The 24,062-nt window shown below is 40.3% G+C and overlaps 1 protein-coding gene across 8 annotated transcripts in view; it reads right to left on the bottom strand.

The window, feature by feature from the left end:
• Positions 1-7,263: 7,263 nt before the first annotated feature.
• rbms2.L (RNA binding motif single stranded interacting protein 2 L homeolog) overlaps positions 7,264-24,062 on the bottom strand; it is a 74,069-nt gene continuing 57,270 nt past the window's right edge. For 6 of the 8 annotated variants that reach the window (XM_018247427.2, XM_018247431.2, XM_018247428.2 and 3 more), the window contains exons 5-14: positions 21,993-22,150; positions 20,843-20,922; positions 19,163-19,272; positions 18,984-19,030; positions 18,677-18,770; positions 16,110-16,160; positions 14,449-14,559; positions 13,827-13,904; positions 12,102-12,188; positions 7,264-8,368 (exon numbers count right to left, since the gene is read on the bottom strand). In XM_018247427.2, coding sequence (XP_018102916.1) covers positions 12,117-12,188; positions 13,827-13,904; positions 14,449-14,559; positions 16,110-16,160; positions 18,677-18,770; positions 18,984-19,030; positions 19,163-19,272; positions 20,843-20,922; positions 21,993-22,150 — 801 coding nt within the window. In that variant the 3' untranslated portion in view covers positions 7,264-8,368; positions 12,102-12,116. The remainder of the gene's footprint in view (positions 8,369-12,101; positions 12,189-13,826; positions 13,905-14,448; positions 14,560-16,109; positions 16,161-18,676; positions 18,771-18,983; positions 19,031-19,162; positions 19,273-20,842; positions 20,923-21,992; positions 22,151-24,062) is intronic. The other 2 variants (XM_018247432.2, XM_018247435.2) reach the window with 2 other exon arrangements.

The following is a 24,062-nucleotide window of genomic DNA, read 5'->3' as shown; positions in this document are numbered from 1 at the left end:
AGTAGCTTGTAGTTGATCCCAACTAAGATATAGCAAATTATTGGAAGCAAAACCTGCCTATTTGGTTCATTTAATGTTTACATGATTTTACAGTAGATTTAGGGTAAGGGCACACGGGCAGATTCGGGGAGATTAGTCGTCACGGCGACAAATCTCCTCCTCTTCGGGGTGACAATCTCCCTGAACTGCCTTCCCGCCAGCTATAATGAAAAATCGCCAGGGGGTGGCACTCGCAGCGATTTGTTGTCCGAAGTCGCCCGAAGTTTACTCGTGAGGCAATTTGGGCGACTTCGGAAAACGAAGTGCCGCGAATGCCACCCCGCTGCAATTTTTCATTATAGCTGGCGAAAAGGCAGTTCAGGGAGATTGTCGCCCCGAAGGCCAGGCGACTAATCTCCCGAATCTGGCCGTGTGCCCTTACCCTTATTATGGAAAGATCTGTTATCTGGAAAACCTCAGGTCCTGAGCATTCTGGATAACAGGTCCCATACCTGTATAGATGTTTCCCTTGGCCTGAGAAGGACATTGTTTAGTGTCCCATGCAATTCATTATAATGGATGCTCATGGTATTATTGGACAGTGCACTTGATACATATTCCTGCCAGTGACACCACAACTAAATGTCTCAATTGCCAAACATGACAATAATATCATGGGGTTTCACCTGGGCAGGTTTGAAGTGAACACCAGTCTGTTGATGTAGGCTAAAGGCTTAGAAAGAAGATTACTGCTCCAGAAAGCCCTAGGCTGGACAGAAAGAAGTGTCCCTGGTGTTGGAGCAGCACTGAGCATCTCAGCATGATGACTATGGTTTGTAGGAGGAGACTGGATCTGGTTCCAGTGAGAGATCATTGCCACACCAGAAATAAAACTTTCTGCAATGAGAGATCATCTGACAGGGAAGGTGCCAATTACAGCCTCCAATATGTCATTCTCGGGGCTCTTTGGTTTCTACAGAAGCTTCTAAGAGGTTTGACTCATGTATTTACAATCTATAAGGCAGATGAATACAGCTCTCTACTTTCAACTTGTACTGAAACATAAGCAATGTCATACATGTGTCTCCTAATGGACTTTACAAAACAGGTCTCCCATCCCCAGGAGTGAGCAAAATGACAGCACATGAGTTTGAGTGAGTGGGGGGGGGAACTAACAAACCCACCATAGACTTGGGAACAAGACTACCTACAAAGACTAATCCCAGCTTGAGCATGACATCTAGAAGGAGAAATAAACTGGGCCAGTAAAATGCTGTTCAATCTTCCCTAAACCACAAGACAACGGTTTCCACCACCAAATCTGATGGAAGACAGATACACAGACAGCGGATCCAACTCACTCACTCAACTTTAGCTCCCAGCAGGTTTGTCGGCACAGGACCCATTTAGTTGTCAGAAATCCATGTTATCTACGGATTCGCTTATTGCCACACAGTGCAGCTCCAATGGTTTTTGGAGTTTAAGTTCTGCAGGAACCATTTATTGGACTGAGCCCTACTGCAAACCATGTGTCTCATGAGGTAGAAAGGACTAAACAGGAACCCATGGTTTCCATCATGGGAGAGACTGCACCCCCTTTCCCCAGTACCAAACTGAGCCCACAATATATAAGGTATAAGAAAAGAAATGAGGGAAGGATCTGGTGATGTGAAGTCTCCAAGCAAAGACTCAAACCTCAGACTGCAACTAGCAAGTCCCACGTGTGGTAGAACAGGTCATGATCAAAATGTCCTAATAGCTACATTTACAGTTCCACAAATACCCATCTGTCAACCTTATTTTTGTGTTTTTTTTCTTTACCTTTCAGCTACACATCACTATGACTCCAGCACCCAAAACTGATTTTTAGTTTCTGATTTTCCTTCATAGAGTGAATGGCACGCTAGAGAAGAACATCATTTACCCATTAGACACCTTGTTAAATGCCAAATGCAGTTACATGACCCTTTAAACTCCACAAGAGACAAACATCAAGACATCAACATCTACTCCACAAAACCCAAAGTGACCAGCTCATATATTTGTATCACAAACGCCTCGGGCCTGGCTACAAAAACCTCCAGCATCTGAACCATACTATGGGCTTTCCCATAAGGCACTGGGGAATCAAACAAATGAATGAACACTAAATAGCTTATTATGAAATAAATAGTAATACCTTCCAAATACTCACACTTTCATTTCCCATGTAGAAGCAAGGCAAAAGGTTAAATTGGAAGAATGAATAAAAAAAAACAACAGATATTTTCCATGTGAAAGCAACAGACATATTGACGACAAAGCTGGAACTTGTGCTTTTTACGGTCCGAAATTTGTATTTACTGGCTGAAATGCACCAGCACCAGTAAAGCACCGACATACTGGCCATACATCCCAACTGTCAGCTCCACATTGCCAACCCAACAGAGGAGGGATTGACCTTTTGTATGAAATTGTTGCATGGGGCAAAATTGCAGCAATTGTCATGATGCAACAAAGCTAGATTTTGTCTACATATATATTAAGTGTGTAACAATGTGTATATTGCACATAAACGGCATGTCCAAGTCTGTCCTGTAGGACACAAACAATCCATGTGAGTAGAAACCACGGAACTATGGAAAGTACGGGTTATACTAAGGTATTGCACATGACTTGCTGTTGTAGTGTCTCAATAGCTTGTTGGCTGAATTACTGCTCTCACCATTATCGTGAATTAACTAAAAAAAAACTGCATCTAAACGATATTGTACAAAAAAACCTCCCTCCATAAAACATATTTGTGGATTAAACACCAACCTAACAATAACAGAGACATCTTTTCCTATATTACACTGTGTTATATACTGTAAGCTCATTGTCATCATGTGAGGTCTTAAAGGAGAACTAAAGCTGAACAAAGACTAAAGGTGCAACATATCTAGTCTTCTTCTATACCAGGACACATCCACAATATTCATCATAGCAGGGAAACTCTGTGCCTCCAAAGATACGGCCAGTAGCTCCCATCTTCTTTTCTACTGATTCACTGCACATGCTCTGTGCTGCTGTCACTTACTTAGGGACTGACTCACAATATAGAGTATATGTACATAATGGAAACTTCATGACACAAGGCTAATTAGTAATTCATTCAAATTCACATTACCTGGCATCTATTGGCATAGCTAGAAGTTTCTAGGGCCCATAGCCTCCAAAATCAGTTTAGGGAATAAAACACATATACTAAAGCCCATTTTTCAATGACTTACAAGGTCTGCTCCCCTTACAGTCACACCCCACTTACAGTGCACAGTGCCTTTAGAATTGACTCATAATCAGCCATGATAATTTGAGACAACCCTTAAGCTTAGTTTCTCAACATCAACCCAGAGCACACTGAGCATGTGCAGTGACTCTCAAAAGAGGGCCTAACAGGATCAGTATCAGGTCCACTCTAAAATGTTACCTCAATTATTCTACACTTAAGCCAATAAGCTTCAAGCATGTATACCAGAAACAACTGCAGGGGCACTTTTGTTTTCAAAATGAATCAGTTAAAAGTGCTGCTCCAGCAGAATTCTGCACTGAAATCCATTTCTCAAAAGAGCAAACAGATTTTTTTATATTCAATTTTGAAATCTGACATGGGGCTAGACATATTGTTAATTTCCCAGCTGCCCCAAGTCATGTGATGTGTGCTCTGATAAACTTCAATCACTCTTTACTGCTGTACTGCAATTTGGAGTGATATCACCCCCTCCCTTTTACCCCCAGCAGCCAAACAAAAGAACAATGGGAAGGTAACCAGATAACAGCTCCCTAACACAAGATAACAGCTGCCTGGTAGATCTAAGAACAGCACTCAATAGTAAAAACCCATGTCTCACTGAGACACATTCAGTTACATTGAGAAGGAAAAACAGCAGCCTGCCAGAAAGCATTTCTCTCTTAAAGTGCAGGCACAAGTCACATGACCAGGGGCAGCTGGGAAATTGACAATATGTCTAGCCCCATGTCAGATTTCAAACTTGAATATAAAATAATCTGTTTGCTCTTTTGAGAAATGGATTTCAGTGCAGAATTCTGCTGGAGTAGCACTATTAACTGATGTGTTTTGAAAAAAACATATTTTCCGATGACAAGATCCCTTTAATATAAGAATTAAAATGCAAAGGCAGTTCCAGCTAGAACAGGACAAGATGTGTCAAATCACTCAACAAAGACCAGTTTACGGTTTCTTACAATGCATAATTACCAAACAAATTGAGAAGGAAAATGCTACAAAAGGTGCTGTAAAAGATTTCTTTTTTTTATCCTCCTTTGATAAATATGACCAAAGAGGGGGGCTGACAAACTTTTTTAATAAAACCAATTCTCATATTGCTGCCCCTTAATACCTCTCCCAACTAAATATTCTTCCAAAGCCTGGAGCCCTGACAGCCTATCTAGATCGATCTCTCCCTGTTGGATGATGCTTTGTTGCCCTTGAGTTTCCCAATGTAGAGGCTCCAGTGGGAGAATAGGAATGACAAGCCATGAGGATCACTGTTGAATGTCTCTGCTTGCCAAAAAAGTATCCTCTAAATAAAACAAAAGGACAGATGGCTTCTGATTTGTAGAGGATTCTATTCGTTGCTTCTTATAAGGTCATATATAAGATTTTTCTAATCTTTCCACTCACAAGCACATAGTGTTAGTTAAAAGGAAAAAGAACTGCCAATGACAGAAAAATCTACATACAACATAGGGAAGAAAAGCCCATGTACACTTCTATAGGAAATAGAGGACAAATTCCGAGATGTAGGTTCAATCACGGTCATTTACATTTAAAAACCCCCAGCCTCCCTCACACAATGCCTGGATAAAGCATCCAATTATGTACAGAAGAGGTAAAAAAGGAGCATCAGCTCAGCGCTACACATGACCCCACGTATTTACACACACCAAGAAACGCCAGTTTATGGGCAGCTACACTGACTCCTAAACAAAGGAATTTCGGAAGGAATAGTAACAGCATGAGGCACCTGATAAACCTCTGCAACAGACATGCTGATCTGGGCGGTGAGACTGCAAGCAAAGGATAAATCTATGTATGATATTACATTCTCTACCTCTTCATATTTACAGCTGCCAGCAAAGGTCCCTTTAGCCTCAGAAAGCAGGACTCCTGGGGAAAGTTGGAGATTCCCAGGTGAAAATGCACAATAACATGAAAAGCTACATAAAGAACAGACAATGCAACGTATTGCTACCAAAGAGCTACCCGGGGATGGCTTTGTGTGTGTGTCAGGCAGCAGATCCTTACACAGCAGGCACCCACCCAATATGCAGGTAGAGAGATACCTAATCAAGGCAATGCAGTAAAGACATTTCCATAAAGCAGCATTAGACAAAAGGTCCCCCTAGTGGCTGAGCATGGCAGGGCCCAATGTATAAATATTAGTGACAAGTTATGGTATTATAGAGTGAACCGAGAGCTGAAGCCAAGCTTCAATCAGAGTTAAATGTATAAAACTAAATACTGGGTAAATACATAGGCTGTGCAAAATAAAAAATGTTTCTAATATAGTAAGTTAGGCAAAATTGTAATATATAAAGGCTGGAGTGACTGGATGTCTTACATAATAGCCAGAGCACTACTTCCTGCTTTGCAGCTCTCTTGCTTTCCTGCGATTGGTTACCAGGCAGGAACCAATCAGCGACTTGAGGGGGGCACATGTATCATAATGGTTTGCTTTTGAATCTGAGCTGCACGCTGAGGATAAATTTCAAGTTCACAGTTATGTTCCATGTGACTAACTCTGAGAGCTGCAAAGCAGGAAGTAATGTTCTGGCTATTATGTTACACATCCAGTCACTCCAGCCTTTATACATTGCATTTTTGGCTAACTATAACTATATCAGAAACATTTTCTATTTTGCACAACCTATCTATTTACCCAGTTTTTATTTTTACACTAAACCGTTCCTTTAATCGCACAAAGCTGTCTCTGCCTAGAGCAATGCTCTTAGAAGTCTCATCATCCCAAATTCACTAAGCTGATGGAATTTATAAGGGTATAAGATACAGTTGTTACTAGACCTGCTAAGTAACTTCAGATGATTAGCCATGATTGTGTTCCTTCGCTCCTCTGCAGTGTTAGGTATATTTGTGAGCAGGGCCCTAGAATGCTACTGTTTTACACTTCTCTGTTATAATAGCAATTCACCAGTAGGTGGCACTATATAAATAACGATGTAAAGTATAGGGACCTATTTAAGATTGCTCGTGCCTTTTGGCACAAGCAACTGACGTGGTTTCAGGCCGAAAAACCTTGGCAATTCCCATCATTTTACCCGAAAAGGCTTTGGCAGGTTTTAATTAGGCCCCTACGTTTCCCGTAGTTTAGAAACCTACAGAAATGATCTAATATCTATTTATAGAGTGCCAGCAAAGTAGTAATATAGTCAAAGTTTGTCCTGATCCAGTAACCAAGAGATTATTTCTAAGGACCCAGATAACAATCAGCTGTTCAGGCACAACATAGCCCTGTTCTTACCAGTGGGTAGGCAAGTGCAAAGGACAGTGCCATGAAGCGCCATGTATAACCGTCACTCTGTTACCTGCGAGTCTGAATGATGTTGAAATTAAGGGGGAGGAATAGAGGACACTTATATGGGTGACACCTCATGAATACAATGCTATCTAACACAGACTGCACTGTATTCAGCAGGGAAGCATAAGTCCTTCTCCATTCTGGAGTTCAAAGAGATCCGTCTGTACTCACACACCACAAGGCATGAAGCAAACTGCACTCTGCCCCCGTCACCACATTACCCTTCTCGTCTCCAATTCTGTGTCCTGACCCTTAGAGTCAGGCCACACTGGGCATATTGGGGAGATTTGGTCGCCTGGCGACTAATCGCCTCATTTTTGCGGCAACCAATCTCCCGAAACGCCTTCCTTCACTCTGCGCAGGCTAAAAAGAAAAAAACCCCGGCGCTAATCACATGCGGAGATTCGTTTTCCGAAGCCGCCCAAGCAACTTCAGAAAATGAATTACCGCGTGTGATTAGCGCCGGCGTTTTTTAATTTTACCCGCCACAAAAATGAGGCGATTAGTCGCCAGGCGACCAAATCTCCCCAAAACGCCCAGTGTGGCCTGACCCTTAGGTTAACAATCACTACAGTAACCAATCACGTTATTTTTAATGGTCTGATTCCGTTACAAGAATGAAAGCAGACACCGATTGGTTCCTGTGAGTTGCTGGACTGAGGCAAACTTTGTCTGTGTTACAACATAACCCCCTCACAGCTGCAGAAGACAGGGCAGACTCTTTGCATCAGTTCCACGTGTACAAAAGAATGATTTTGCTAAGTATAGACCTAGGGCTAGAATTACTAAAAAAAACAAAGCAAACAGGTGTGAAGCTGGAACAAATTCAATTCTGACCGTTTCCCTGCACCTTTCGTTTTCCTTCTGAGACCACTATAAATATGTTATGTATCTTTCCAAACCAAGCTGATTCAAGTTCTGTATCCTATTGAAAAGAACAGTGCTGGCTGCACTTTTCACCATATTATGTGGGGGCTTGTGGCATAAACTCTCCTGTTTCTTTCACCTTTCCGTCTCACAAGTTCAAAAGCTGTTACGTGGCATCCATTTTTTTTGGCCTGCTTTGATGTGGCTTCCCTTCAGATAAGGTAGGCAATCCACAAGATGGACTGTAACAACTCCAAAACTCACAAACCAAATACTTATAAACCCCCCTTTCAAAAACAGCTTTTGCATATAACTTCTTTTTCTTTAAAAAAAAAAAAAGTAAAATATGAAACAAAAAATCAAGTTCCAAATACAGTCCTCAAAAATATGATGTGAAAAAAAATGGTGTCAGGCAGCAAAATTGCAACTTCCCCTTTGCAGTTTCTGTCTTACAAATGATCCACCGTCTTATGTCCTGTTACTGCGCTTTCCACGTAAGAAACGCATTTAAATTAAGAAGAAAAAAAAATATTCTACGGTAAAAAAATGACGAAAAAAATCCTCTTATTAAAATAGAATTTTGTTTGTTTTTTTTTTAGTTTTTTGTTTGCTTTTTTTTTAGTTTTTTTTTCAGTTTTTGTCTTTCAGTCAAGATCTGTAAGTCTGTTCCGGTTCCATGTGATTTATTAAGGTTTTTTTTTTCTTAGCTGCTTTGGTTCCTTGGAAGTTTTACGTTTATTGCAGTAAAAATGCTTCTTTGCAAAAGAAAGAAAGAAAAATAAATCGGGGTTTTTCGTTTTTTTGTTTAAATCGCCCTTCCCTCCCCTTGTTTTTTTTTTTGTTTTTTTGTTTGCCACTTTCCCGAGGTTCATTACAGCTGCATATTCAGCCCTGCAGAGTTCATCTTGTCACTTCCAGCGCTGTAGTGAGTTTCTCACTTGAACCTGAGAAGACAAAATTATAATGTCAATGCTGGCTAACAATTTGAAATTGGCTTTCATTTTTTATTATTTGTGGTTGTTGAGTTATTTAGCTTTTTATTCAGCAGCTCTCCAGTTTGCAGTCAGCAATCTGGTTGCTAGGGTCCAAATTACACTAGCAACGATGAATTGATTTGAATGAGAGACTGGACTATGTAAAGGAGAGGGCCTGGATGCAAAGAAGAGTAATACAAAATAACAATAACAATAAATGTGTAGCTTTACAGAGCACTTGTTTTTTTTAGATGGAGTCAGTGACCCCCATTTGATAGCTGAAGAGAATCATAAGAAATAGGCAAATAATTCGAAAGCTATAAAAATAAAGGCAAATTGAAAAGTTGCTTAGAATTAGCCATTTTATAACAAATTAAAATAATAAAAATTAAATATTAAGGCAAACCACCCCTTCAACCCAGAACACTGCCTTACAAGAAAAAAAAAAGATATGGCCTGACATTGCATGTGGCATGGTCAGCCAAAAGTGGGCACTATTATCTTTGATTCTTGTATTGTTACAAAAAGATTGACCTAAAAAAAAAAAAAAGCACAGATTTCTTCTTATCTCTAGTGGTACAAAACCACTTTCATTAGAGGCCTTCACACTTCCATATGGTTGTATTCAGTGCAGCCCTTCCTGCCTTTCATTCCATATTATTATTATTAACATGTATTTATATAGCGCCAACATATTGAATGTGAATTTAATGCGTCTATTGATACACAAAGCTGTGAGAACCCAGGAGCAAGTCATATCCTGAGGTGACAGTCGCTTCAGGGTTCCCTCAGCATCTTGCGTCAATCAATAGAAACAAGTTGTGGCTACTGAATCTGGTGCAGAAATCATTTACACAAGAAGCAGACCAAGCAGAACTGTGTTTTCAAAATTCTGAAAACCGGACAGGATCTCCTAAAATTGACGCGGGGACCACCCAATGGCCGCATAATAGCCCTGTCCCTGATGCCACGGCCCGCCCCTGCTGTATCACTGTCCCGTCCTCACTGCGTCACTGCCCTGCCCGGATTCCATGGGGCAAAAAGGTGACAACCCTAGATGCGGCGTATTTGTGGCAGAATCAGCGCCCATATTGTGCCCAAAATGCTGCCTGAATTCTGAGAAAAAGTATAGACAGGGAAAAGTGGCAGTTCAGGCCTAGATCTCTGGCAAAAGTAAAGTCCAGAGTAGAGTCCAGTAGATCCAAGAAAGTAAAAAAATATTATGCACCATTAAAAAGGGAACCCTTTCCCTGACAGAGCCTTGTGGTACGCTGCATAACTCTACACTACTGAGGGACTGGAAGCAGTGAGGAAGGGGGGCAACATAGTTTCTGAGCAGAGATTTTACCAGCCCAAACCTGAGAAACAGAGCCTGAGGAATGCAAGTTCATTTCTTGGAATTAAAAATAATTTATAATTTCTCTTAGACTGGTTCAGTTAGTCTTTACATAACAGTCACACATTCTGCAACCAGAGATATGGTCGAGAACACAGGGGACTAAATCCTGGCACTTAAAGGGACAATGCCTTAACCTTCTGCACTTTTACCCACCAGTTTGTGTTATCCACTCTTTGACTGTAAGCTCTATGGCACAGGATCCTCCTTCCAACTGTTTCTCGTTCCACATGGCACTTAAGCTCTTTGTATTTATATTGTGTTATTTTATTTATTAGGTTAATTGTCCTCCCTGCATGTACATTTACGTAGGGGCAGATTTATTAAGATTCAAGTTGTTTTTCTCCACAAAAATTTGAGTATTCAAGTGGTATTTCTTGGTCAAAATGCAAATTTTCGAGTTAAAATTAAAACTCGAACTGATCAAGTTTAAAAAAAAAGATGTATTATTCCTCGACCATGGCAATAGCTTGAATTGGAAAATGCACCACCTAAAACCTGTCGAGGTCCTGTAGAAGTCAATAACAGAGGTCATTGGAACCATTTGAAGAGGTTAACAGCCTGCTTGATGTTCGAGTGTATTTCAGAGGGTTTTGTCCGAAAACACGAACCAAGAACTCGATTTGATCAATTCGTTTTTTTTCTGCCAAAAACTCAATCAATACAAGTTTTCGGGTTGCGGGACTCGAACTCACAGAATTGAGTTTTTGCCATTTCGGTTTTTTCTTAAGTAAGATACCATTTGAGTTTCAAGGTCATTCGAGGTTAAAAAAATGCTAACAATCGCCCTTTGATAAATCAGCCCCATAATGTAAGGTTGCACAAGGGTGTGCTTTGTATATAAAGTTATACATACAGTTAGGTCCATAAATGAAACATCTCAGATGCAGTTGAACTGCAGACTTTCAGCTTTAATTCAGTGGGTTGAACAAAAAGATTGCATAAAAATGTGAGGAACTAATGGTGCCCATAGACGCAAAGATCCGCTCGTTTGGTGATGTCGCCAAACGAGTGGATCTTTCCCCGATATGCCATTAATGAGCATGGCTATATCGGGGGTAATCTGATCCGATTACGATGTGCAATGGGCTCCGGCGGGATCGGTCGGTTCAAAATCAAACCTGACCAATCAACCAAACGACCGATCTCCGCAGGATGAAAGCTGTCGGCACTCTCCACGCGATCGGAAAATCATATGAATTCTCGATTTAAACGGTAGGACGATAGGTCATACATACGTATGACAACATATGAAGCACTGTTGGGGAATCAGTGAGACCCTGACTAATCTATAATTTCATCTGTCTTCTTGTCCAAGTTTAAGGGGTTGCTAAATTGACTGGGGGCCCAGTAGCTTCTAGTAATGTAGCCAATACCCTGTACTAGTTTACTTTTTATCTGTCAGTAAAAGAAAATGAAATGGGCTAATCTGTTTATCCTGGATTAGAAGGGCACTATACAAATGTAAAATATTGAGCGCAAGCATGTAATGCTGCATTCTGAAAGTAAACTGGTGAGCTGTATGGACACAAATGTACACTTTAGAGGGAGTATGAGTGAATAGCTGCAATCAAACGCCTTATAGCTCACATAGAAACACTTTCTGAATTCAACTTCAGGCCTAGCCAATACCATTAGAATTCTCTTCTTTATATTTTATAACTCACTTCATATTAAAGGGCAATTCTAAGCAACTTTTCATTTTTTCATAGTTTTTCAATTATATGTCTTCTTCTTCTGAATCTTTCCAGTTTTCCAATGCGGGGGTCCCTGACCCCATCTAATAAAAACAAATGCTCTGCAAGGCTACAGATTTATAGTTATCGCTACTCTTTATTACTGGTCTTTCTACTCAGGCCTCTCCTATTCATATTCCTCTCTTATTCCAATCAGTGCAAGGTTGCTTGGGTAATTTGGACCCTAGCAGCCAGATTGCTGAAGTTGCAAACTGGAGAGTTGCTGAATAAAAAGCAAAATAACTCAAAAAACTACAAATAATAAAAGATAAAAACCAGTTGCAGTTTGTCTCTGAATATCACTCTCTACATCATAGTAAAAGTTAACTCAAAGGTGAACAACCCCTTTAAAGGAACATACTACCTTCTTTATTTGCATTTGCCAAGCACAAGATGAAGGTGATACTATATCTGATACTATAGCTGTTACATGGCTTCCGCAAGCTTTTACGTATAATGGGATTCTGCTTGAACATTTGTCTTGTACAAACATACATCACTCTGTCTTCCCATAACTTCATTACATCCCAGCAAAGTATATGTAAAGCCAAAGTGGCAGAGGTCTACTTACCCTCAGGTATGGTTTTCATTGGTAGGAGTACGTGGCGTGTTCTGTGGTAGATTCCACGGCAACTTGTTGAGGCTGCCCGCTGCTCTCCTGAACAAAATACACCATTAGTTGGTCTGAGACAGAGTGATTATTAAATAAGCCAACCCTCCGACATCTGAATTTATATGGAAACCAGTATTAACAATGAAAGGAAAGTAATACCTTATGGAAGGGGTCCCCAAACTTTTTTACCCTTGAGCCACATACAAATGTAAAAGGAGTTGGGGAGCAACACAAGCATGAAAAAGTCCCTTGGGTGCCAAATAAGGGCGGTGACTGCCTATTTGGTAGCCCCTATGTGGACTGGCAGCCTACAACAGGCTCTACTTGGCACTATATTTAGTTTTATGCAATTAAAACATGCTTTCAAGCTCAATATTGAAAAATAAGCACCTGCTTTGAGGACCCTGAGAGCAACATCCAAGGGGTTGGTGAGCAACATGTTGCGCACGAGCTACTGGTTGGGGATCACTGCCTATAACATGTTTGCACATATTGATATGGGTGGAACAGGTTTATGATTGCCCAAGCTTCTGTTTTCAGGCAATCATAAAGGAAACTCCATGTGAGCTTACTAACCATGTGGAGTTTGTGCCAAAAAAAAATAAAAAAATAAAAAGCTTGGCTATCTTCATAAGTTTTTTAAGGGAAGCTCTTCATTAATTAAACTTCAGATATTTGGAAGGAGAAGTCCCTTGAATATTATTTTATTAGTTATTATTTTTGAAGCATTGTTAATGAGCATTGAAAAGCATTGGGCTATGTCAATGTAACACCTGCTTTATTTCCTTCCACATAATATACTGGCCCTGACCTAATAGCACCCTGACTAAAAGGAGAAAAAAAGAAATAAAGGAGAATTTTGACCCTGTCTGCAACCTTTTATTACAGTGAGTGATGCTGTATTACAATTTGTAATGAGACACCTCTATAAATAATCATCCAGTTCTGTAGGATAAAGGTGTCCAAAACATAGATTGTGACCTATCAGTCTTTAGGAGGATTTTGGTTCTGTGCAGCTAAGAATAGGTCGCTCATGGGAAATATGATTATGATAATCATTGGTTGCTACAGGTGCCATTTTCTATTTATCTGTAAGCCTGTGAACTGCTCAGACTTCACTATGGATGCAGACTGTCTGCCTGTTTATTCAATACACAGTGTTTTGTTAAAATGAAGTAGGGATGCACTGAATCCACTATTTTGGATTCGGCCGAACCCCCGAATCCTTAGTGAAAGATTAGGCCGAATACCGAATCCGAATTTGCATATGCAAATTAGGGGTGGGAAGGGGAAAACATATTTTACTTGTTTTGTGACAAAAAGTCACCCAATTTCCCTCCCCGCCCGGATTCGGATTCGGTTCGGCCGGGCAGAAGGATTCGGTGGATCCCTAAAATGAAGAAGAAATTGTGATTGTGAATGGCTGGCTTTGTGATATATTAAAATATATAAGTATAATAATTGTAATAATTTAATAATTGGTTTATTTCACACTAATTATTGTACGCAGGGCTCCAGAATCACCTACTATTGCTCATGTACATCAGACTGGGACCCCTCTAGCAAGGCTCCAAGCATTTTGACAAAATCTAAAAAACTTGTTTACTTTCCAGTTAACCAAAGGCTACAAGCACTCGCCATATTATATGACTGTGATCTCTCATAACCCGCAAGCAATCTCACCTCTATGGAGACAGTGGAAGGCACGGACGAGTACTGGGGGATGTAAGGCCCCTGCATAGCGGCTGCAGCTGGCATATACTTTAAAGAGGAAAGATGCAAGTCATTAAAGAACAATCAGTTCATTGTGTATTAGAATAAATCAACAGTAATGCTCATTCACAGATACATATTTAACATTTTTCATGTACCACTGTTACAATGCATGCATTGTGCAGCACTCTCTCAGAAAGGAAGCTTTCTATGCAATAAAAAAAAAGTGTTATAACATACAGTACTGTGTATTAATGAGTTGGTATTTACACACATGATGCTGGGCCCAAACAGGCATTGGTTTTAGCCCCGTTGCAATGTGCGGGATGTTTGAGATTTATAGGCGTAAGTCAGCTCTTCTGATCTTTATTCATATTTCTATATAGCTAAAAATCCCCCAAAATGGCATCATATTTGCCAAAGCAATGGGGTCATGCAAGACTTTTTTATTTTTATTAGGGGGTGCAGGTCATGGGATGTTTGACAACAACCCACACAACCTATTGCTAACAGTAGCAGTGATCAGAGTGCTGCAGCCCTTGACAATAATCTACTCCATGCAAATAAGCTGGCAAGAGAGAACTTTACTTACAGCTCCGGTGCTGCCGAGCGATAGGTGTCCCAGCTGTTGAGTCAGAGGTCCCATCATGGAAGCAGGCTGGATGGAAATAGCATGGTCCATATTGGAAGTAAGGACAGTTCCCTGATAAAGAGTGCAAGTTCATGGGAAACAGTGCACGATCATACTACTATTCATCTCCCAGACAGATTTCCATTAGGGGCTTCTCAGCTGCATGTACACCCCAAATATTTACATGATGGGGATCATGCCTGAGCAACACTACTACCTGCTTGTCATATGCATCCCACAGATACATCTTATGCTTATGGCACATGTAATGTTTTCCTTGCTGGCAGACAAATGCCCAGAACACAAATTGTCAGCTGTCTTTGACTACAGTGTAGACACTGCTGGTACAGGGATACGTCAACCCAAAAGCAAGCATTTCAGCAGAAAATGGCGTAAAACGTGTGCATGCGACCAATGGTTTAGAGCCAATAATACAAAGCAGTGTGTAGATTGCTGCAGTTACAGGACTGGTGTTATTACGTCAGAGAGGACATTTATCATCCTTAGACAAAAAAGTCACTATTGGTTTTAGTGATTTTCTTCACTATTGATTTTAAAGATGCCCAACCTGAGCTGAGAACAGTAACAGCAAAAAATTAAAGTGTTTTAAAGTAATGAAAATATCATGTAGTGTTGTCATGCACTGGTAAAACTGATCTGTTTGCTTCAGAAACACTACTATAGTTCATATAAACAAGCTGCTGTGTAGCAATGGCGGATATTGAAAAAAGGCTATATGACACAGGTTAAATAGTGGATAACAGATAACACCATTATGTTCTACAGAGCTTATCTGCTATCTGTTGTGTAACTTGAGCCTTTTCTTATTTGAATGGCTGCCCCCATTGCTACACAGCAGCTTATTTATATAAACAATAGTAGTGTTTCTGAAGCAAACACAACAGTTTTACCAGTGCAGGGCAACACTGCATTATATTTTTATCACTTTAAAGCACTTTTATTTTTTGATGTTACTGTTCCTTTAAAGTTCAGCTCCCCTGTCATGCCTGAATGCTATAGTTTGAGCTAGTGGGCTGCGGATTGCATGTTAGAGATTCATGGGCTTATTTGAATTTATTTAATCACGTTGGTGCCCAAGCTTTGCTCAGGAAAAGGCACCTTCTTTACCAACTCTGACAATGTCTGGATGTCCAACCAACGAGGAATGGATTACCTTATCATTTATCAAGCATGGAGTTATGTTACATTTACATTCAGATTGGGTAAGATGAAGGCCCTTCCCAGAACATGAGATATGATATCTTATATTATATCTTATATTATGATACTAAGAGATGCAGAAACTTATTTTGATAATGCCTTATTGGAGTTGTGTCTATGTTATCTCCAGTATGGAGAGGATTCCTCACAGACCACTTCCGACTGTAATAACCAGAGGAAGCCTTTGTGCGTTATCATCTAAAAACAGTTTTTCAGTTTTAATTGTGCCCTTGAGCCATACCCCTAGGTAATGCTCAATAACTATTATAGGATCTATGATATTTCCCTGCATTTTGTCACTAAGCCATTGGTAAGGCTGTGGACATAACATAAGCAAAATCAAAAATGGACAAAAAGGGTAAAGGCCGATGATAAAAAGGAGGAATGAAATGGTTACTCACTGTAGGCTGCATGAGGTAAGATTGATGAGGCATCCAGGAAGGATTGTGAACCTTCAAAGAAAACACAAATATTAACAGCAATATAATATTTAGATAAGATACAAAAAGAAAACATAACTGTACCGTTATTATGTTTATTAGATAGCTGTAAATATATCACCCAGGACAATAGACAATTTTTCCTGTGTAAAATAAAATCCTCAATGCAAAACCCTTTTCTTTAAAGTACAGATATATGACCAAGGGGAGAAGTAGGGTGCATGTTAGCCCACTTGGCCAAGCAGTTCACCACCCCTCCAACCATAGTAACACTCAAGGATTCGAAAGGCAATGTGACTAGCGACCGCTTAGCCATAGAAGACACACTGGTTCAATTCTACTCAAACCTATATGCAACAAAGCTAGCACAGTCGCAGGAAACAATAGATGCTTTGGATCACCAACTCTCTCAAACACTATGGTTTTGGCCTTAGATTCATTCACTCCCCCACAGCCAACATAAGTACGGCTCCATCTGCTCTCTCAAGGGGCATAAGACAGGAGTGCCCCCTGTCCCCCCTACTATTTGCCATGGCAATAGAGCCCTTTGCCCAAACATTCTGCCAATCCAGAGACATATCTGGTTACTACAATGAAGGCAGTTAGGAAACAATACAACTGTATACCAATGACACCTGGTTTACTTAGTGGACAGGGGGAACTCACTCAACTCTCTCCTGCGGCTAACAGCTAAATTTGGTGAAGTTTCCGGGTTCCAAGTCAGCCGTCTAAATCTGTTCTCTTTTTACTGGATGCACCAGACCCACAAGAACAATTAGAAAACTGTACCACGCAGATAGTAATCCAATTTGTATACTTAGGACTAACAGTCACTCTCCCCATCTACCAGTATGCATTACTAAATGTAGATCCACTAATAACATTGGTGAAAGGGAACATTAAACAGTGGATGTCTCTGCCACTGGGTCAGTGGGAAGGATCAAACTAGTCAAAATGGTGGTAACGCCCAAACTGTTCAATACTCCCCCCCGCCATATCATCTGTGGCCGTGGCAGGATACAAAAACAACATGGGGACCCGTGGGCACGGCTATTAGCAAGGGACAACATAGACAATAACATACTTTTACGGCTAATGTGTCAAGTACAGAAGCAAGCCCATAGTATAATAGGATAGGATACAAAGCCCTCGTCTCCATTAGTAAACAATTCTATAGTTCCTGGTCTAGACAGACTCAATCTCCTGCATAATTGTCAGAGTGGCATTTGCCCACTTGAGGTGGGCAATATCGGGCTGATCCGATCGTGGGCCCTAGGGCCCAACGATCGGATCCTAGCGAATGCAAACGGGCGGTCGGATCGCAGGACCGCATCAACGAACAGATGCGGCCGCAATCCGACGGGATTTTTAATCCCATCCGATCGAGATCTGGCCGACTTTCAGCCAGATCTCGATCAGGGAAGCCCTTCGGGGGCCCCCATACACGGGGCAATAAGCTGCCGACTCGGTCTGTCGGCAGCTTTTATCGGCACGTGTATGGCCACCTTAAGATGTTCCCCATAGTATCACCACTATGCTTGCGGTGCACCAGCAACCCCCAGGTACCCTTCTCCACACCACGTGGGCCTGCCCCAGTATACAAATGTAATGGTAAGGGGTACTGAAACATTGTCAGAAGTTATAGGCTGCCTAATCCCAGACAGTCTTCTCCTCTGCCTGTTACGAGTAGGCGTGCAACACATAGGGTCTACAACAGGAATCCCTCTCACTACCAAGGCATTATTCCAAGCGAGACGGCTCATTAAGCTTCACTGGAAACGCCCCAACACTCTCCTCTTGGAAAAAAGAGGTTAGTAAAATGTGCACAATGGAAAGGGTAGCCCTCACCAGAAAGGGGGAAAAAACTCATGCAAAGGGAATACTGGCAGATGTGGATAAACTCCACCCCTGAAATGTGAATTAAGTGTTGTATAGTATATGTATACCAAAAATGACATTGTAATCTTCCTCCATGAAATGTCAGTTGATGTGTAACATGTATATAAGACTCATGTGAACTGTACCAAAAATAAGCTGTCAAATCTGGTACCTGTATATACCACTGTGTATATATGTAAATGCTGAGTTTGTTAAAAAATTTAACTGAGCAAACAAAAAATAGAATCTGCCATTACATCGTCACCTGACCAAGGTCATTTAAGTTCAACCTCTCCACATGAACCCCAGTGCACATATGTACACATTCAGATCTACAAACACACACTAATTAACTGTAGATCTAAGGATCACAATAGCCTTGGATATTATCCAAGCCACATAAAGGCATTAATAGAATCTGCCATCACATTGTCACCTAACAAGACATTCCCCAACCTCACTGTGAAGAGCCACCTACCCTGCTTCAAATTAAAGTTTTGTTCCGCTAGTCTAAATGAGTGGACCCTTGTGATCTTTTCTATAGAAAAAAAGATCCCGTTATCTGTCTATAATGTCTTCTAATGAGTAATGACTTCCTGATGCTGAATCTATGCTTTCATCTTATTAGCAAAGTGACATATGTTGTTTACCTGATAAGAAGATACAGGTGACTGCAGGTAGGGAGATAGAGCCGCCTGAGCTATCACCCGATTTGGGGCAATACTGTATGGGGCAGTGTAGAACCTTCAAACAAAATGAAACATACTGTTATATTGCTGTAGCATTTTCCAAAGAAACTGTTTTGATTACTTGGGTCACTGGACCTATCAGAGACCAGAGTTTATATGTCAGTTCTGATAAACAGTATATATTTAATATATATAAGAATATAATGAAAAATGCAGTAATGTGTTGTGTAATACTAAAATATTGAAATGAGTCTTTAGGAGATCTTACCCATTCTGCAGAGCTGTTGCAGGGTCATATGTCAAGGTCATGCCACCCTTCAGAGGGAAAGAAAAAGTCACATGACATTAATTCATAATACATACTGTATAATAGTAATGCACACAAATACCCACAAGCCAGCCCTACACAATCCTTTGGCAAGTGACACATTAGCATCATTTAATTACCGTCTCTCCCTCTCTCCCCCAGCCACGGCCATTTTGCATGTACTTTCCCTGGGTTTGCCTCTTTTTCTGTCCACCATCTGCAAACTTACAAAGTAACGGTTCCTGCGGAGCTGTAAAAAAATAAAAAACTTTCTTGAATATCTGTACTGTATAGTTGTGGACAAACAAGTGTTCATCCAACTGTAACTGTAATATCCGTGTTTTAAAAAATGAAAAGAATGCTTTTATGCAACTAGGTACAAGGGCCTAAGTACAGTTATGTCTTGTGTACAATCAAACAAAGCAAGCATTAAGCAGTGCAGGGGTGCAAGAGAACAAAGCTGAGTAATAGAATTAGGGATTCACAAATCCACTTTTTTGGGATTTGGGCAAATCCCAAATCTCTCACAAATAATCTGTCAAATCCTGAGCCAAAATTTGCATATGCAAATTAGAAAAAGGAAGTGGGGATCTGCATGTTTAGCAATTCCCTTGATCATGTCACCTAAAGTCATATGATTTCAAGGGTTCAGATTCAGTCCTGCCAGGCACTTAGATTTGGCCAAATCCCTAAATAGAGTATTAAGTAGAATTACAGTAGGCAAAACCTCTGGCCTGTTGTCTACAGCAGCAATTAGACAGCCTCAGGATGAAGACTGAAGACCTCAGAGAATATCTACTGGAGTGGTTTTTGTGATTTTCAAGTAACTGCCTTGCAAACTGCCCGGAAACTAGTGGCTCTCGAGCAACATGTTGCTCACCAACCCCCTGAAAGCTCCTCCCAGTGGCTTCAACACAAGTGCTTATTTTTGAATTCTTGGCTAAGAGGCAAGTTTTGATTGTATAAAAACCATGTGTACTGCAAAACACAGGCTCCTGTAGGCTGTCAGTCCACATAGGGACTGCCAATAGTCAATATAGCTCATATTTGGCATTCTCAGGAACTTTCTGTTTGTTTGTGTTGCACTCCAACATTTTTTAAACATTAAATAATTTTTAATGTGGCTGCCGGGTACAAAAAGGTTGAGGGATCCCCGATAAACAGTATCTAGTAGTGATAAGTCTAAACCAACTGAACTTGTTGAGTAAACCTGAAAACATTTTGCCACTCATCTGAGCAAGTTGAACTTGAAGGAGAAGGAAAGTCATCCTGCACTCAGGGGTGCCAAATGTTAGGCACCTCCAAGTGATTGTATTTACTTAACAGAAACCTCGGGCCGGTGCTCCTATCGGCACAAAACTGCACCAACCCAGGGTTATACCAGTGAGCACCACGGATTGCTTCCTCTTTCGTCTTCAAATTTCGTGGGGCAAATGCATGCGCAGTTAAACGAAATAGCTGACTTTTTAGTTTAAGTACAGCTTTTCGTTCTACTGCGCATGCACAGCCACGAGAAGAAAGAGGAAGACGGAAGAAAAGCGCTCCGTGGTGCTCACTGTATAACCCCCGGGCCCGTGCAGTTTTCTGCTGATGGCCTGGGGTTTCAGGTAAGTAAATAAATAAATTCACTTGGTGGTGCCGAACATTTGGCAGCCCCAAGTGCAGGATGACGTTCCTTCTCCTTTAAGAAGTTGCTCATATGACACTGTATTACTATATTACTTGCTTGGGATATTAAATCCTAGAGATTCCATTTCAAACACACAAAGACTGGCATCTACAAAAACAATTTGTTTGTTATACCCATCATCCATCCTTACCTGGAAACCCAGGAGGAGTCTTGATATATTTCCCATTAAAGTGACTAATCACAGCTTCACATTTCTCTGTGGATTCCATTCTAAAACAAGAAAGCGATAATTTTCTAAATATAACTGGCCACAAATCTACTCCAGAGAATAAAGCCAGTTGCAAAATAATACGCTTGTTTTTTTTTTTTTAGAGAATATCATCCTGACCACAAGTACCAGAAACCCACCACCTTGTTTTTTACCTGTGCATCTGTCCATAAAAAAAAAACTTGAGTGACAAATAAAACGTATGTGTTCCATCAGCCAAATACATGTACCTACCTATTACTAATCCTTTTTTGCATTATAAAGCAATGGTGGATAATTACAACAAATTTCTTTTTTTCTTTAGCGCACATCTCTTCCTTTCACACCCAAAAAAATGGAGTACTGTGGACAGGTGGTTTATGATTAAAGGAACAGTGTGAGACACCAGAAGTGGGATACAATGTGTCTGCCCCAAAATAGCACTATATACAAAAGTGTGCAGTTTTTACCTATCCACAAGGAACATATACCGTATTAAAACATTGGAACAAAGATGCAGCCATTCTGGATAGCTGCTGAAAAGTATGATATAATCCTTTCACAGAAAAAGAGACAAAATATTGTTAGAACCCACTTCCCCATATATCGCACCCATCAAATCCGTGGCCCTTTTTGGTCATTATCATACATGTGGCTTGAGTGAGTTGAAAAACACCCAAATAGTGAAAAAATCCATACCATTTCTGAAGAGACTTCAGTTCTATTAAACACAAAAAAAATATTTATACATATGATATGAGTGTGGAATAACCCTGTATAGCTAAAGGCCTACTGAGAGTAAAAGTACCCATTCTTTATTGGGAGACACACACAAAACGGGTCATTTACATACTTGAAACGAGCTTTGCATAAACTTAAGGTATTTGCAAAAGTATCATATTTTTTTCCCATTTATGCATTGCGGTAGGAGTAGGAAACAAGGACCTGCTGTATTACACTGTAATTGTTTGCTACAAACCCCCAAAAATTGCCAAGTAAATTTAAGGATGAGACCAAAGTTTTTCTAAACATTAAGTGTGTAAAGATAGTAATTGTCGACATACAGTGCTGCAGCTACCTTAAACACATTTACCTTGCAAAGCCGACCCCTCGGCTGGTCCCACTGGCATCACGCAGGATACGAGTGGAAATAACCTGCCCAAATGACTTCAGCAAGGACTCCAGCTCCTGCTCATCCATACTGACCGGCAAGTTGGAGATGTACAAGTTAGTGGGGTCCTGCTCTTGTTGCTATTAAAACAAAACACGCAGATTTAAAACAAGGAACTAAGTGGCATTCAAGGTGGGTTATATATATATATATATTATATATATATATATATATATATATATATATATATATATATATATATATATATATATATATATATATACATACATACACACACACATAAATCCATATTTCAGGATACAGCATGCAGTTCAAGGTAACAAAACATTACAATTAGTATAATCCAATGTATTTGTTAAAGGTGAAGTACTGTGCAGTTTAGAATGTGCTAAAGATTATTTTGATTATTTCAGAAATGGTATAATCAAAAGTGATTATATTTAGAAAGTAAGCCCCTTATTTCCATTAAGTGAAGGTCACAGTAAACATACAGTTATGCAATAGTTCCCCCCCGCAACTGCCTTACAACATTTACTCTATTTCCCAACCTCATTCTCTGGAGACCTACATAGATCTGTGAATCAGCTGGGCAACATGCAGATTTGTTTAGAGTCAATTATTTGGCATTTAATTACTATTTCCTATTGTGAGAACCACTTACCCCTTGTTCAACATCAGTTTGATCAATATAGGGCTTGGGCTAGACATATATCTTTTGTCTATTGTTTTAATGAGGAAACAAAGTTGAATGAAGCTACTCTGTTTTTAGTTCTTACACAATCTCCCAGTTTGCCCCGTTTATCTCAAGAAATAACAAAACCCATAGATTGTATTATGATTAAAACAACACGTAAAAAAAAATGTTCAGCATACGTCCTATGTATTGCACTCATGTTGAACAAAGGGTAAATTGAACCCTTACAGCAGAACTAAAGCCTAACTAAAGAAGTAGCTAGAAATGTTGTACATTTTGGTTTGTGCTTCATTACCAGCCCAAGGCAACCACAGCCCTTTAGCAGTAAGGATCTGTGTCTCCAAAGATGCCCCAGTAGCTCCCCATCTTCTTTTCTGCTGATTCACTGCACATGCTCTGTGCTGCTGTCACTTACTGAGCTTAGGGACCCACTCACAATATACAATACACATAGAATAGAAATGTCACAGTATAATGTTGATTAGTAATTAATACAGATAATTGCTACATGGCAGCACAGAAACCAGTATCATCAGAATTTAATAGTCAGTCCTGTAGCATCATCTTATATTATAGACATAACTTATTTTCTACTTGATAAATTGCAACGACCCCTAAGCTTCGCTTCTCAACAGCTGCTCAGAGCGAAACAAGCATCTGAGACACTTTCCAAGCTGGTGACCCCCTGTGACAAGTTTGAAGTCCTGGATTATTGCGGCTATTAAGAAGCTGAAACTTTAGGCTGGTGCAATAAGTTCAGTATATAAAATATGGCATTTTCTCCATATTCATTTTATTACTCTTTTATATACCTTATAATTTACAAATACTCTCAGGAAAAATATAGAACTTAAGCTCCCCATAGACGCAAAGATTATTCTTGCCGAATGACTGATTTTACCGAAGTCCGATCAATCCTTCGAAATTATCGTGAAGTTAGTGGGATTCGAACGATCGTACATCTTACGATTTTTCTGCCAACATCTGTCAGGAAATTGATCGGTCCCAGTGCAATCTATCTATGTTTGCAGGGCCAAGCAGGCGGCTATAGTGAAGGACATACACGTGCAAACCGACTGCAACCGCGAGATAGGGTGAGAGCACTAACCCTCCGTCCAGCTGAACCGATCCACTCTGGTCACGTGGGTTAAAGCAAACAGGAAGAATTAAAGGTGCATCTGCTGGCTCAATGGTAGGGTAGATGAGCACCAATGTAGAAGTAAAAAATCACGTTTATTATGTAATTTAAAAACATGCAGAAACTCAAAATTCCAAAGGTTCAAAAATGTATGAGCAGGGCAGGGGAGTGCATGGCTTTACGCGTTTCGTGACTACAA

Source organism: Xenopus laevis, chromosome 2L (genome assembly GCF_017654675.1).
Source record: "Xenopus laevis strain J_2021 chromosome 2L, Xenopus_laevis_v10.1, whole genome shotgun sequence".
In the NCBI taxonomy this organism is placed as follows: domain Eukaryota; kingdom Metazoa; phylum Chordata; class Amphibia; order Anura; family Pipidae; genus Xenopus; species Xenopus laevis.
This window is presented reverse-complemented; position numbering and strand designations above follow the sequence as displayed.